This window comes from Haliaeetus albicilla, chromosome 3 (genome assembly GCF_947461875.1).
Source record: "Haliaeetus albicilla chromosome 3, bHalAlb1.1, whole genome shotgun sequence".
Lineage (NCBI taxonomy): Eukaryota > Metazoa > Chordata > Aves > Accipitriformes > Accipitridae > Haliaeetus > Haliaeetus albicilla.
This window is the reverse complement of record NC_091485.1, coordinates 51,414,188-51,430,092: the sequence shown is the minus strand read 5'-3', so window position 1 is coordinate 51,430,092 and position 15,905 is coordinate 51,414,188. Positions and strand designations below refer to the sequence as shown.

General features: G+C 39.3%; 2 protein-coding genes across 4 annotated transcripts in view; both read left to right on the top strand.

Moving 5' to 3' along the window:
- The window catches only part of RAD54B (RAD54 homolog B), a 71,460-nt gene that overhangs the window by 18,652 nt on the left and 36,903 nt on the right, over positions 1 to 15,905 (top strand). Inside the window, exon 1 of one of the 3 annotated variants that reach the window (XM_069779681.1) lies at positions 8,493 to 9,500. The exons of the other annotated variants lie outside the window; for them this stretch is intronic. The gene's annotated coding sequence lies outside the window, so the exon portion shown is untranslated. Of the gene's footprint in view, positions 1 to 8,492; positions 9,501 to 15,905 lie in introns of those variants that run through there. 3 annotated transcript variants of the gene reach the window in all.
- FSBP (fibrinogen silencer binding protein) lies at positions 1,583 to 8,369 on the top strand. The gene is made up of 2 exons (XM_009911874.2): positions 1,583 to 2,556; positions 6,852 to 8,369. The coding sequence occupies exons 1-2, from the start codon at positions 2,186 to 2,188 to the stop codon at positions 7,375 to 7,377; spliced, it is 897 nt and encodes a 298-aa protein (XP_009910176.2). The 5' UTR covers positions 1,583 to 2,185; the 3' UTR covers positions 7,378 to 8,369.

Here is a 15,905-nt window from a genome sequence, read left to right as displayed (position 1 = left end):
GAGCAGCCAGACTGAGGGCTCAGTTTCTTTCATTTGGGTTATTGGGGTTCCTCTGCCTGACACTGTTCATCTGTGCTGCTTGTGTCTGTGGGGAGGAGCCTTTAATCACACAACCTAATACTGACTTCTTTCTTTTTGTCACTAACAAGTCAAGAGACTGAGGCATTGCACAGCTGCTTCAACAGCAGAGGGTACAGTTTAGGCTTGCCTGTGACTCCTCAATTCTGATACTGCCGGAGCCTAAACTATCTGAGGCACATTTGTTTGTTTGTTTGTTTTTCCCCAGTTACTGAAGAACAACCAAGCGCATTTTAAAAAAAAAAAGAGAACCAGCAGCTTTTTACTCTTAATGTTAGTAAACTGCAAAGTGTGGGGAAACAGGGAAGGATTAGGTCTTCAGAAGTGATGGTTTTCATACAGTGCTTCTAACCACATGAGTATTTTGTTTCTCAAATTGTAGTGTAATGGGCTTCAGACTATAAAATGCTTTATTTAATCTTGGCTTGAAAGCAATTCCAGCAAAGTGGACTGGTTGCAATTTTGTTAGGTGATACGGACAAGCCAAGACTCAGAAATGGTTCCAAACGTGGTTGTTATTCTAAATGCTAATTGATTTTTAGCAGTTAGAAGTTTCCCTTTGTTTAGTTTGAATTTCTTGTTTTGAATATGGCTTGTGTCTGCTTTGGGTTTCTTCCCCTCAGAGCAAACAAGCTTATACCTAGATCTTTATAGCCTTAAGATATTTCAAACTATAATTAGATTTCTCTTTCCTTCACCCCCCTTCTAGGCTCCCTTGTTTTCAAGGCTGAACATGTTAAGCTTGAGAAAGCTGTTGCCACTATCCCAAACGGTGTTTGTTTCCACCCTCCGGACTCCGAGTCGTGTATGTCATTCTTCAAAGTTAGTTTTTGCTTTTTGTACTTGAGAGCACCTTTGCTGACATCCGCGGGTTTTTCCTCTTTCTCCGATGTGCTGATCTGGTTTAGACCACAGCAACTTAGAGCCTTGGGTGCGTTTTTATGTGAGGGCTTGGCTTAAGGTGCTGTGTTTCCGAGCGAGCATTAGAAATGCACGCACATACCACGCGCATCTCGTTAATAAGAATCAGATTTTTATGCCGAAAGAAGGCCTGGAAGCGTTGTAGTAAGAGTAGGTAGTTTCCTGGTGGCTCTTAGGGGAATCCCAGTGTCCCGCAGGCTGTAACGCGCTCGGCAGCTCCGCCGCGACCCACCGTCGCCTTTCCGGCGCTGGGTCCCGGCGCTGGGCCGAAGGGCGATGACACAGGCGCCGCAAGGCAGCCGTGTTTTCGCGGGGCGCAGCTGCCGGCCCAAGTTGTAATAAAGGCCGATTCGTCGCTGCTCCAGCCGGCTCGCCGGCACCTCGCCGCTGCTCCGGCTCGCCTCGCCTCGCCTCGCCGTGGAGGCTCGGCCGCCCAGGGGAGCGGCCTCTTTAAGAAGCCCCCGTGTAGGTAGCTGGAGCGGGCTGCCAAGTGCAGGAGAAGCTCAGCTTTACTGCGAAGCCCGCGCCTGAGTGTAACCTAACCGGCTGGAGGATATGCCGCCCCTGATTGACAGCAGGACCAGCATTATGCAAATGGCGCAGGGGAGCGCGGCGGCGGCGGCGGCCGGGGGCTCTGTCAGGGAGCTCTCTACACACGCCGCCCTCGCCCGCCGCCGCCGCCGTTGCCGTTCGCCTCCCGCTCCCTGTAGCGCTCAGTGCGTTCCACAAAGCAATTGTTGCGTTTTTGGGGACGTCGTTACATGTAGAATCATCTCGAGCGCGGTTTCAGTTTGAGATACGTGTGAGAGCGCTGGGGAGATGTGTCAGAGCTTGTTACTCAAGCTAAATTAGGTAATTTTTAGCTGGGTAACGTGCTAATCTTTAAACCTTTATGTTTTTAAATCCTGCGTATGTCTGGCCTCTTCGTACAAAAGTGTATTTTGCTTGTTTCTTCTCGTCGTCTTCAGTCTGAAGCCTTATGTAGGTCAGGCTTGGCTTAAGCAGATTTCCTGAACCTGCGTCAGCTTAAGCTGAAGGAATTTTAATAAACCCTCCCTTGTAGGCGTGGGCCTAAATGAGACTAGCCTAGTTAAGCCTGATCTTTTTCTGTTTGTGAAAAAGAGCTGAGCAGAGCTAGGGACTGCATGGTGGCTTCAGAAACGGCTTCCTTAATTCAAAGATAACAATGGTTGGGAAGGCCAGATCTTCTAATTTTACCTTATCTGAAAAGCTCGATTTGCTAAAACTCGTGAAGCCGTATGTTAAAATTCTCGAGGAACATACCAATAAGCATTCTGTAATAGTGGAAAAAAACAAATGCTGGGATATCATAGCTGATAACTACAATGCCATCGGAGTAGATCGCCCTCCTCGTACTGCACAGGGCCTGCGCACGCTGTACAAGAGGCTCAAAGAATATGCCAAACAGGAGCTATTGCAGCAAAAGGAGACTCACTCAGATTGTAAAAGCAGCATTTCCGAGCCAACCAAGAAAGTTGTGGAGATGATTCCACAGATTTCCAATGTGTGTTTAAGAGACAGGAGCGGTGTTCAAAGGTGAGACGATTCTTTTTATTTTGTTACTGAATGAAAATTATGGCGCCTCCTATCTACTCTGTAACGCTTTGCTTGTGTTCAGGCTCCTAAAGGAAACGTGTAGCAGAGAAAATCCCCAAATGGGGAACAATGGCAAAATAATATTGCTTTTGTTTTATGGGAAGCTTTATGGTGACTTAGCACTGCATTCATTCTTTCAGCTCTCTTTCAAAGCCTGTTTCAGAGTCTTTGTCATACTCTGGAAAGTGAGGGTTAAGAGAGAATCAAAGAGAAATAGTAGCTCCAACCTCTACCCCTCCCCTACCTTTTAATAGGCAGATTATTCAAACACTGGCAAAGTGATGGCTATTCTCCTCCATTTAAGGTAATACTGCAGTCATTTTGCAACATATGGAACTATTACCAGTTTATATAAGATTTTTGATAAAGTTAGTTCACAGAGCTAAGAAACCTTACTCATACACCTTTTTTCTCTTATTTACTCTGATGTTTGCATGTTGTTTAACTGATCCCAATCCTTTAAAAAAAAAAAAAAAGACTCCCCACACCACAGTGCCTTTGTGAGTGCAAATGTTTTTTTAAATTATACTTTTCTTGTATTGACTGTGGTTCCCTGAAACTGGAGCAAGGCTAATTGCAGTCTAAATTCCAAGCAGTTACATAGTGTACGTTAGGTAGTTTAAATAGAGAGAAACTGAGAGGTACAGCAGTAGAAGTTTTCTTTTTTTGTAGGTTGGGTGGTTGTTTTTTTTTTTTTTTTACTGCTCACTAAAGTGAGACACACTGTCTAGATTTGAGCCAGACATAATACAGGCAGGCAGCATGCAGGCTTTCTCCCACAGCTGGCTAATGCCCCTCATATCTGACTTGCAACACTCTGCTGGTTCTGTATTGGTCCTTGAGGGATCAAAAAATGCCTGGGTCAGGTTTTGGTTCCTCCACATACAAAAACTAAGCTAGGGAGAAGGGAAAAAGAAGTCAAATAGCTCCCCAGCAACCTTGAGAAAGCGCTGATTTTTCCTATTTTCCCAAGCATATTAATGGGAAGTGAACTTTCTGTATTTTAATCAGATATACTGATAGTCGGTGCAGCAGCGTAACACTCTAAGAAAAGCTGGCATGCGCACACACGCTGAATTGGATTCATGGTGCCACTGGTTGAACTGAATGGTAACAATTGTCTAAATCCCAACATGCCAGATGCTCTAAAAATATGCTGTTGTGGGTCCTTTGCGTAAAGAAGTCTGAAGCAACTGGGCTGTGCTGCTGCTCCTGGTGAATGCCCCTGGAGGAACTGTTCCAAAGAATTCTCTGGAACAAAACGAGGCTTTTAATTGCGCTAATAAAGGTTGCAGTGTCTTGACTACCAACTTTTGTAAGGAGGGGAAAAAAACAGTGTGAGAACTTTGGTTTGTAGATCGGCTTATAAAAAGCACTGACGCTTTTCATGAATGATTAAGAGCTAATGATCTCCATAGTTTGTCTCCTATAATTTAAACATTTTTTGCAGTCCCTTATGGGTCTGGGAACGTTGACTTGCTTACTGCTTACCCAAAATGGTTGTTCCTAGGAACAGCCAATACACTGTATGCTGATGGAAAAGAATATAATTTAAAAGATATTTTTTTTCCCCTGCCCAAATACATCATTATTTGATAGTTCCAATATTAACTCTGAGTTGCATTTTACCCTAATTTTCAAAACCTTGTATTGGGTTTTAACTCACCAGGATATGGCTTAGGTTTTGTAGGAGGGAAATACAACTTACAATGAATCCAAATTCTTAATCGCACCTTTAAGCAATTTCTAGCTCGCTGTGATTAAACAAAACCTGGTGAATCATGGGTGCCTGCAGGGTTATAAACACCATCCCCCAATTGTGGTAACTGTTGTTTGTCTTTCTTTCAGTCAAGTTGTCAGAAACAACATTAGTAACCACCATACAGGCGGCTCTTTTGTTTCTCAATTCCCTCTTTCTCTCTTTGCTGTCTAATTGTTTTCCTCTTAAGAAACTGACTCTAAGACAAAGAAAAAAAAGCCTCATCAGAGTTACCTGAAGATTTGGTAATTTTCTAGTTCTGTGTGGATTACGCTTTAAGAGATGGATTTTTCATGGTTTTGGAGGATCTAGTCTATGTTAGACTAAATCTTACCTATCTTTCTTCTCTTTAACCTCTCCCACTTTCTCTTTCTGCTCTCTCTCTGTTTCCTTTTGTCGGAATGACCTGCTTCTCCTGCTGGTTGTTTCCACTTTTCTCAGGCTAGAAGCTGGCCAGGAGCCAGCAAATAAGAAGGAGGGAAGCTGTATTAGAAGCTGCGGTTGTGAAGAGGGGGAAACCCAGAATTACAGTCAGCACTGGGGAAAACAAGTGAAAATTTGTGTGCGGGATAATACTTCCGATGCGCAGTGAGAAGAGTAAAAGGAATGTGAGAAAGAGGTATATAGGAAAAAGTGAAGCTTTGTGGCATGAGGAGGAGGGAGTAAGGTGATATAATTGATACTCTATAGGCAGCTCAGGTAACAGACAGTCAGTAGAATGAAGATTATCCTGGCATTTTCTTCAAGGAGTAGATGAAAGGTCTATTTTCAATATCTGCTTCAGATGGACTTTTTTTTTGTAAAAAAACCCCAAACCTTTAGTTAGAATAGTTTGGGTGGTTGACAGGATTAATTTTTGGAAAATATATTGCTCTGACCCTGTTGAACATTTTTACAATTGAGTATTGAGAAGCTTGCATGCTTTTATTCTAGAAAATGTACTTTCCTGTTAATGGATGGGAGGCTAGATGTTGGTCCTTTGGAAATTGCAACTGTGACTGCTTATTTCTTTTAAACCAAGAGTTTTGAAGACCATGAGAGATGCAGAAGAGATGATCATGCCACCTTTTGATTGAGGAGTTAGTGCATTTACACAAGAAGTAGGATGTGCAAATTAAATTTCTCCTTTGCTTCTGGGAATTTGAACCCACAGCTATTGCTAACCAGGACAGTGTTTTAATAATCAGATAGTGTTTCTCAATTTGTGGATTGTAGGGCTCACAAGGAGTTTAAAAAGTGTAAACAAACAGCTTTCACCCCCCAATTTAATAGACAGCAACTCAGGTCCTCCAGGGTTGGGGAGCATCTGTGAATGTTAAATTAATCATGGATCCACTCACTGTCTTTAGCTGCTAGCAGCAGCTCAGTTCAAGGGTTGGGGAATGTCTCATATCTGCAACCACCAGTTATAGCCTGTTTTAGACAGTCATGGCCATGACGATGCACTGTCTTTGGTATCGGTACCACGTTAATATATTCGTGTTCCCATGTTACACTATACTGCCTTCCCAGTTATGCTGAAAGTATTCTTTGTAGATCTGTACTGTAAAATAGATCAGGAAGCTGATCTGGCTTAAAAAAGCCCATTGCCTGAATAAAGGAGTGATGTGCAGAAGTGTAGGGTTTCAAACGCAACTGATGGTAGAGAAGTGGCAGGAACAGCTTGAGCCATTATTATCATCAAAGCCAACGTAATGTCAAATCATGATTTGAGGTGCTGCTGACTCAGGGGTTTACACAAAGACAGATGAGTCAAGTGGGCGTTGTACTTTCAAAAAAGAAATGCACAGAACTATAGGCTGTTCTTAATGGAAACATTTCTGTGTCTTCTCTTGAAGCTTTGGAAAAATACTGAGATCACTGATTCAAAGAGAAGGAGCAAGGATTAGCTTGATTCCCTGATCTACTGGCAGGGTCATCATGTGGGCTCTGGTTTCTTCTCCCAAGGCTCTTTGTTTAATTTTATTCAGTGATTGTTTTACATAAAAAAAACCCCAAATACTCGGGTGCATGAATCAGAAACAGGGAACACATTAGAACAGGATGAGATGAATAAGTTTGGGAGATGGAAATGTTTCTGCCACAGTTCACTCAATCTAAATTAATGGCCTTTTACAATCACATTATATATTATATCAACTCTTTCCTCTGTCACTTGCATGACTTGCTGCTGCTTTGTCTTCATTCTCATTTGTCACTAATAGCCCTTCTTGATTCTCCAGTGTCAGAAGATGGGCCTACCAGGATAGTTCTCTGTTGGCTGTACTGCCTTTATAGCAATAGAATCCAAGTAGGACAGGGCTGTGTATGTGTGTGGTGGAAAGGAGGAGGAGTACAGGTAGTGTTCATGTAATGAAGTAGAGTCCTAGGCATAGATAGCAGAGTAGTATTTCAAATGAAGCTTTGGTTACTTACAGCTACGCCTTTTAAAAATAGTTTTTAATGGATTATTTAAATATGATTTTGTGTGTTCTAGTGCTAGTATCGATAAAGAAACAATTGCTGGTACCAGTTCACCACAGGCAATGTTGGATCACCATCCTGCGACAGTCATGATGGAGTTGCAATCGGAAGAGGATGTCAAACCTCCTCCTTCTTTGATTATAGACTCACAGCAAAATGAGAACTTAGAACAAGAGGAAGAACACCAGCTGGTGCATATTATGGAAAGGTCTCCTTCAACATCAGTATCTTCAGTTGATATGAGAGTGATGATGTCTCCCTCTCCTGTTCCAAGAAGAGATGAGTTTTTTAGGCTTGAGGTTGGAGAACGCTTTAGACCAATGTGTGGTTATGACCCACAGATGTTACAAATGCTGAAAGAAGAGCATCAAATAATATTAGAAAATCAGAGAAAAATTGGTCTTTATGTCCAAGAAAAAAGGGATGGTTTGAAAAGAAAGCAGCAACTGGAAGAAGAACTGTTGCGAACAAAAATCAAAGTAGAGAAGCTGAAGGCAATACGACTACGCCGTGATCTGCCAGAATACAGCAATATCTAAATATTTTATTACTTCTGTCATATTCTTTGAAATACTTCTTAATAAATGCTTTTTCCCTAGCAAAATTGTTCCTTATGTTAATACGGATGGATCAAAACCTGGGCTTGAGAGATGAAAGCATATTTTCCATGTTGTTGTTTATGTACCTTAGAAAAATACCTTGTATGGGTTTGAATGCACCAACTCTTCTGGTCTGAAGTATAATCAAATCTTGTATATTTAAGTGTTTAGGTTGATAAAAATTCAAACTTCTAAAATAATTCTACTTATATCTGTTAAGAGTTATGATGAGCTAATGGAAATTTAGCTCAGCTCTTTTTAAAAATTTTGATCATATGCATTATTTTTTCAAATAATCACCTATCCTTTAATATCTTAATGAAATTACAGGTTAATAAATACATATAAAAAAGAAGAGTAAGAGGATATGTTTAAATGTTACTCTTTTCAGGTTGGTAAATCTTATGACAGAGGTGAGACTTTGCTGATCTATCAGCTTGGAACACAAAATTACTGGATTGTTATATTTTTTTAATGTTCAGTAGATGGTTGAATAAATGTACATGTTTTTAAAAGTTAATACTTTTTATTGTTTCCAGTGGAGGCGTGTTTCCATAGGACGTTATCAAAATAGAAACAAAGAATACAATGCTTGGTTTTTAAAGCTGCATGCATGTGTAATTTGTGTGTACCGTTACCATGATCGTATATTCAGTTATAGTAATTATACTGGTGATCAACCCCCCAAAAAGTCTAATTTCCTCATTTGCATGCATAATTACTACAGTGCATGTGCAACCAAGACAGTTGCAGGTGCCTTTGATCAATATCACTATGACTATAAGTTACTGAAATGAAATAGTTTCTGTATGTATGTAACATGTGACTTGAAATCAACAGAAGATTCTTTGTCATTCTGGGTATCTTTTATAAATGCTGTTGTTCTGGTCTTTCAATTAGTTTCAAATAAAAAGCCCCAAATGAAAAAGAAATTGATTCTTCTGTCTGTCCTAGTAGCAGCTGTTTCCTCTGCAGTTATGATGAGCGTTCATAACTGGAAGAAAAATACCTGGAAAGCATAAGTCCCAGATGATTCATTTCTTCATAATTCTTAGTCTCCTGCCTGTTACGAATGGATCCACAACTGCCTTAGACCTCTGGCTCCTTATTCCCTGTAACAGTACTTTCTCCTTCCTCTAACCTTTAGCACAAAAAAAGGAAATGAAGCATAGCATCAAGGAAGAAGAGAGAACAAAGGAGATGTAATTCTTTCTGTGCATCTCAGTGGGCCCCAACAACAGAAAGAGCCCAAGCAATAGGAAGAATATTTCTTCCTGCGGCTGCTTGTAACTTGTTGCTCCTGTCACCACTGTTTTCCCAAATTTGCTTTCTCCATTCCCACAGAACCTCAGCATGCGAGCATGGGGCACTGGTCTGCATCAGCAGACTCTGAATGAGGTAAGCCTCGCACCTCCTTGTCAGTCTTCTGACTGAATCAGGTTACCTTTGTAGCTGCAGGGATAAATGCGTATTAAAAACTGAAGGCTGGAAGCATTTAAGTTTGATTTAGAGGCTAGTGGAGCTTAAAGAATTGTAGTTAAAATTTTATGATAGTGATACGAGAGAAATAATCTTGACTGTTGGTACCCAGGATAACTTAACAGGTTACAGGTGGGAAGAGTAGAGGAAGCAAGTCTTTTGTTTACAAACTGAAGAAAAATACAGACAGTGAAAACCGATGTCATCAATATGGAGTTCCCCAATAGTTTTCCAGTTGTTTTCTAGAGAAGAGAGCACTGTTTGTTCTCTTGGGAATTTTTGCGTGCGCTGAAAATGATGATGCCTGAATAAGTGGCCTCTGTTTCTGTACAGTCCTTGGCTTTCTGCAGTATTTTTCAGTTCAAGAACATTGATCTGTTTTTGTGTAGCTGGAAACACTTCAAGGAGATACTCACTTCCATGAGTTTACAAGAGTCAAAATATTGGCTTTAATAAATAAATAAGGATTTTATTTGTTCTACTCAGAAACGGGAAACAGCACTAAATTCTCTGCGCTCGTCTTATAATTTGGAAATGCCTGATCTTATCCTTTCAGCTGAGAATCAGAATTCTCATTTCCAGTGGTAAGGAATTAATTTCTATTTGTTGTTTCTGTCCTTACATATTATGCACATGAACAAGTTTTTAATAGTTCAGAAAATAATTCCCATGCAGCTCATCATCTTGCAGTTGAATTATAGCTACTCTTATATTTGCCACCACAATTGTCTAGAGACTTTCGAATATTTTCAGTTGAATTCTCTATTCTCCTTGAACTAGATGAAGAGGTGACCTCTGGGGTGTCTATTGGCATGGTATTTTTATTTCAAGGACTAGAACCAGAGGAATTTCCAGTCTTTTGAAAGCTTGCAGTCCTTTCTGAATGACAGGCAAAGTAGATGCAGAAATATAGGACTCTGGGTAGAGCAAAGTCTCCCTTGTATTCTTGATATTGGAAGGGGAAGGTTGCAAATGAGTAAAGAAATAAAATATACTGGCTTGGTCAGAACTGGCTCCCTGTAATCAGTGTTCTTCCATGTTTGGTTATTCTGGCGTTGTCCCATTTCTTAGTGGAAGGCCTTTCATTCTTATCTGCAGGCAGCACCTCTAGTTCAGAGATCTTTCATGCTTCTCTTTTCCTTTATTCTCGGTTGTGTTTCTTTTGGGTTTTGGGGAGCTTGGGGTGGGGGGAGACATCTCTTGAGTCCCTGTGGAGCTTGCTTGTTTCTTTACCAGTGACATAACATTTTTTCCTTTCACTACAGAAATGTTTCCTCCTTCAGTGACATTATATTGCTCCGTCAGTGCAGTATGGTGCTGACTATATATTATACCTCTCCATGCTGGTGGATCTGCATTTCTTTCTCACTCCACATCTGCTTTACAGTATCAGGTTATCTGTCTGAGTCAGACTTCTCACTTCTCAGTGCCTGTTGCTGGTTTTTTTCCATGTATTCCTAATGTGAGTACATGCACCACAGCTGTGGCTAGTCCTTCTGGACCATGAAGTGCTATGATTTTTACTGTTCCAGCAAATGATATTTCGTTAGCATGTGTGAAAGGGATGGTGGGAAGCCCTTCCCTCCTTCAACCCTGTTCTTATCCTCTTATTCCTTTCACTACATCTGGCAGTGCCATTCCCTTGTCTGCGTGTTCATGATGTATGTAGTACAAGCAGAGTAATTTTAGGCAAGGACAAATTTCTACCATATGTTCATGTCCTTCTACTAAGATAACTGAAATAAACAGGCTCCAGGAATGATTTAATTCCCAACATCTAATGGACTTATGTTTAGGATTAGAGTAAAAAACTGAACTATGATAACCTTGTGATAATTGTGATAGCATCTTGTGTAACTTCATCTATTTAATTGTCTAATGATCAGTCCATAATTTTGTTGGCTGCTCCCTAATTATCTTGCTTTTTTTGTCCCTCCCTGCTTCCCCCTGCAAGCTTTCAACTCTTGTGGAATCATCTTAGTTGATGTGCTTGCCTTAGATCTAAATTCTTATCAGATAAAAATGGTAGGAGAGAGAAGTACTCCAAGACCAGGAGAGATTACTTATAGCTAATCTTGCTTGTCATTCTCCTGTTTTCTCACATCTTCCACCTCACCAACTTCAATTCCTTTCTTTCATTTATATTTCTACACATTTTCTGGCTTGGGATTTTCCTCCCCATACAGTGAAAATGCATAAACTAGAGCTTGCATATTACCTTCTTTGGGCAGACTTTGTGTCCCCTGGATTTCCAATAGGCAAAGCCATTAAGTTGCTTATAATTAAAAGAGAGTTGTTTCTAAGTGGGAGGAACAAATGAGGAATTGTGATACCCAGGCTGGCTGGCTAAGCTGTCTTTTAAAATTTCTTGTATCTTATTTTAAAGTGCTTTAGGATGATTCCATATGAATTTTAACTTTGGTAAAATCATAAAAAGGTTACTCATGAAGATGATAAAGTGGTGTTTTCCTAGGATGTTGATTACTTTTCTATTTTGCACATGAAAATAAAGACAAGCCTTTAAGAAAAATGCCTTTTAGCATTTTTCAGGGTTTTAAAATACATGAAGTGTAGCTTCTCAGTGTGTATTCTTAACAAGTCATGCTTTTATTCTGTTTTTAAATATCCAGGTCTTAAATAATTTGAGAAATCTCATTGTCTGTCTTAGATTTAAAAAAAGAAAAAAGTGTGTTGTTTACAGTAGTTAAAATACTAGTCTGTTAGGCTGGGTGTGTAACACATGACTGAATTTCAGTCATTCTGTGACCTATGTTTCTGTGTCTTGTCTCTGCTCAAAATGAAAGCGTTCGCCTTGATGTTGGCCAAGTTGCCTGTGTAGTGATGGTTGCTCTTAAATGGCATCCAGTTTGTCTGGGCAGAGTTTCCTCCATAATAAAGATACAATTTACTGAAGTTTTATTGAATACTAGCTAACAAAGTTAGTCTCTGTGCATTCTTCCTTGTAAAACCTACAGTTGTTCAGCGCTAAAGTAGTTGAAAACCTCACTTGTGATTTGTGTTTAAGAGGGGGTGGGTAAGGGTCAGAGAACCCAAGGAAGGCTCAGCTGTCTGCAGGCATTGGCATTCCCCACTGTCCTTGCCTTTCTTCCGTGCTATGGGATTTTCACGCTATTTTATCCTAGTGATTACACAGAACGATTTGTTGATGTATCCAAACATCTCTGAGTGAACATAACACCTTGTTTGACTCTGTATTATTCGCACAAGAAGAATATAATGTAATTTTCATTGAATACTTAATCAGCAGTTACTCCACGTGATTTATGACTGCTATTTGTTGTTTAGCAAAACTGCAGACTTGAAAAATCCTACTAGATTTTTTGTATTTTATGTATGCAAATAGAATTTGTTTAAAAAATAAGTCATTGTTTCCTGGCCATTTCCTGTTGGTTCTCGATTTTCATCTATAGTTAGTACAGTCACAATAATTAGCATAATTTAACATAGTTGTCAGCTAAAAAATAATTCCTCTGGATTATAGTGCCCCTCCATACTCTGTTGATGTCAGGACCCAGTTTGGTTAAGGCTCAATCATTTTGTTTACAGTATTCTGTGTGTTGCTATTTGCTTACTTGCTATGTCTTTGTATGATCCTTGTCTATATTGCTAATGCTTTCTCAAACATGTCTTTTTTAAAGCTCAGAACTTTCTGCATGCTTGAAATAAGTAAATCAATTTATAAATTACTGGGGGTTTTTTTTTGCTTTAATTCAACAGTGAAACAGTAGGACAAAACGTTTATCTAGTTTGGGGATGGGGAGAAGGATTTTGGACTGCCTGTATTTAGTTACTACAACGTTACTTGTTTCCTCTGTTGTATCAGATAAAATCTGTTGCAGTAGTCTTGAGTCTTATCTATTATTAATCACCGAAGGTGTCACGTGAAAGAAAGTAATTTATTATAACTGCAGCAGCTTGCAGGTGAATTTTACTTAGCCCATATGTCGATACTGTTAGGTACCATTCTGTGAAGTCTAGAAATGTTTGTGTGGCATGTACCAGAAATACAGAAGTAAAATTGGGTATATTTAACATTACTATTACTGTTGATACATTCTCTGTCATAATATTGCATTCACTTAGGGATGCACATGTAAGCCAAAAAAATAATATTTTTGACTTGTAAACTCTGCAAGTTTCATCCAGGTGATGTTTGCATTGTTTTGCATTGTAAGGAACCTTTGGCAGTAGGTTGTACGTCATGATGGACTTCCACGTGATATTGGTAGCATCAACTATCAGTTTGATCAAACCACTTTATGCTGGGTTACCTCCTCTCAGGCTATAATTTGTGTTTTCTAGATATGTATTTGTGTTTTTTATATCTTTTTGAAGTAGCTCAGCTTTTTTCTGTGAAGCAGATTGAGAGGAGAATACGCTGGTTTGGATGTATTGGATTTTTATGATCTTCCCTTTGTAGTGTTCTAGTTTCTCTGTGCTTTTGAAAAAGTACTTGAAATTTGGCACCAAGCTGATCTTTGGCTATTCTTGTAAAACCTCACTCAAGTTTGTCTAATTCCTAAGTCATGGGCAAACATGGAATTTGGTCATTTTCAGTACAAGTTTGTTATACTTCAGATATGGTCTCTAAAGGAGTTCTTAGGACAGTCTCTTCAACCTGGGCACATTGCACTGTTGAGAGAAGAAAAGTGATTTCTCAGCTGTGAACACCTTGAATGAAAGCAAGAAAATGTGTCCCTAGTTTTGCTGCTAACAGGCCAGGTAGCCTCAGTGAGGAAGCCACTTTTTTTAGATCCACAGAGGGTGACAGATGACAGCAAGGATCTCGAGCACAACTGCTCTTCTTTCAGGGCAGTAAGGATTTCAAATCTCTTGAACTATACAGCTGGATAGGCACAGATCTGCGAAAAGTTGAAGACCAGCAATAGCCTGGAAAATATGCTTTGTAGCTCTGATTCAGAGTACTGCGTAGTGTGTGTACAAGTGAGGGTTGAATTAAGCTTGCTTAGGGAAGCTAGCCATTGTTGTTATAATTACTTCTGCTAGATAAAATTTGTTCCTTTCTGAAGAGTTTTTTTTATATAACTGTATGTACTAATTGCTGTAGTTGAGTTTTGAAAATACACAATTCCTAAGTCAACTTCCAATATGGTACTAAAGATGTTTTTCAACAGTCCAGAAATTAAATATATTCTTATATATTTCATATACTTTAGCTCTGAAGATACAGTGGGCATCTGTAAAGATTGTTTTTAGATGAAATACCATAGAGATAATTTTGATCTTGTTTTAAATCTCATCCTTCTCTGATGAGTGTGCACATGTACATATGTACATGTACACACACACACGCACAAACCAAGTGAGAAACACATATGGTAAGTTGGTAAGAAGAGCTGCACATGCTGCAGAGGCTTTCAGGCGACATAAGGGTCAAAGCAGTCACTTGGGAATAGCAAGTGGACCCAGTCTGCTGATGGAAAGCTGCCACATTTCCATGTCTTCTAGCATTTCCTTATGTAAGTGGTCAGCTCAGGACCAAAAATAGGCAGGGTTGACATAAAGTAGACTCTGTTTAAGGCATCCTGAATTTACAGCTCCCTGCATGGAGTCATCTTATCAATTTGCATTGGAATTTCTATGCAATTTAAGTTTTATTCAATTTTCTTACATCCAGAACCAGCAAAGGCAGCACAGTAAGCATTGCTTTCCTGCACAAGGATGAATTTCTCCTCTTCCCTCCTCCCTCACATTCCCTGTTCCAGTTTTGTTTTCCTAGTAGGAATTACAACTAGAGCTATAGGTTTTTGTGCTTGGGCCATAAATATTACTTTTCTGCTTGGACTACTGAATGGATTACATTTATGTACATCAAAGTTATGTAACTTGATTTGGAAAGATTACTCTTTCCCTTTCCAAATATTTCGTCAGCCACTCTGCAAGAAATCATTGCTGCATAACACATGAAAATTCTCAAAAATATGACTCATCTTTTGTGTGCCTCTTTCCAGGGTAATGTCATAAATTTTAAACAATCCTGTTTAAATAATTTAGGATAGGAATGTATTGTTTTTCATGCTTATGACAGTGGCATAAGATTTATTGATTTTTTTTATTTCAAGGACTCATTATTATAATCCAGGGAAATCAAAGATGGCCATTAACAAACACAAACAGTACATTAAAAATGTTTTTCCTTCCAATATGTGCTAAACCAGATGTTAATACGAAGGAAATGTAATCTTAATAAATCCCTTTCTGCCTGCTTGCTTTTTGTTACAGATCTAAAAGTCTTTGCATTTTAGGAACGGAGATTTTGTACAGCACGGAAATACGTTTTGTTTTTAATAAAAAACAGTAGAAGTAATAGCAAATGCTTAAGAGAATGCCAAACTATATATTTTCAAAGTACCACATATGGATTTAGCTGTGTACCTTCAATTAACATTTGAACACAAAAGGATGCATACTTACATCTCTGCAAGCCGCTTCAAAAATTGACTGCTCTTTGAGATGGCTACAATTAGCCCGTGATTGTGTAATACTCTACTAACTACTTCTTTAGTAATTTGGACTTTTTTGTAATTTAAATATTTGGAATTTTTCCACTTATATCCCATTTAGACTATCATTTATTGCAATAACGTTGAATATTTACAGAACCCAAGGATAGGTGTTGCTTTCTGACCTGACTTTTGCATGTATTTTTTTGAAGTAAAAGAGCCTTTACTTGACAAATTAACCAAAACAACTTTCAGTGTGGATAGCAGCATTAAGAAGTGTAGTAAACAGTCAAGTTGGATGGCATCTGACTGGTTCCAATGTTTTACGGAGCTGATCTGGCTCACTGCACTGAATGATGCCTGCAGCCTTTCAGAATTCTCAATGATGCTGCTTTTTCCTTTGATAATAGGGCTTGCACATCTATTTCTGTGGGCTTGACAGAAGCTTTCAGCTTAGTTCATTAAATTTTTACAGTGGAAGCTGGAGTCTGTTGGATTTTTAGA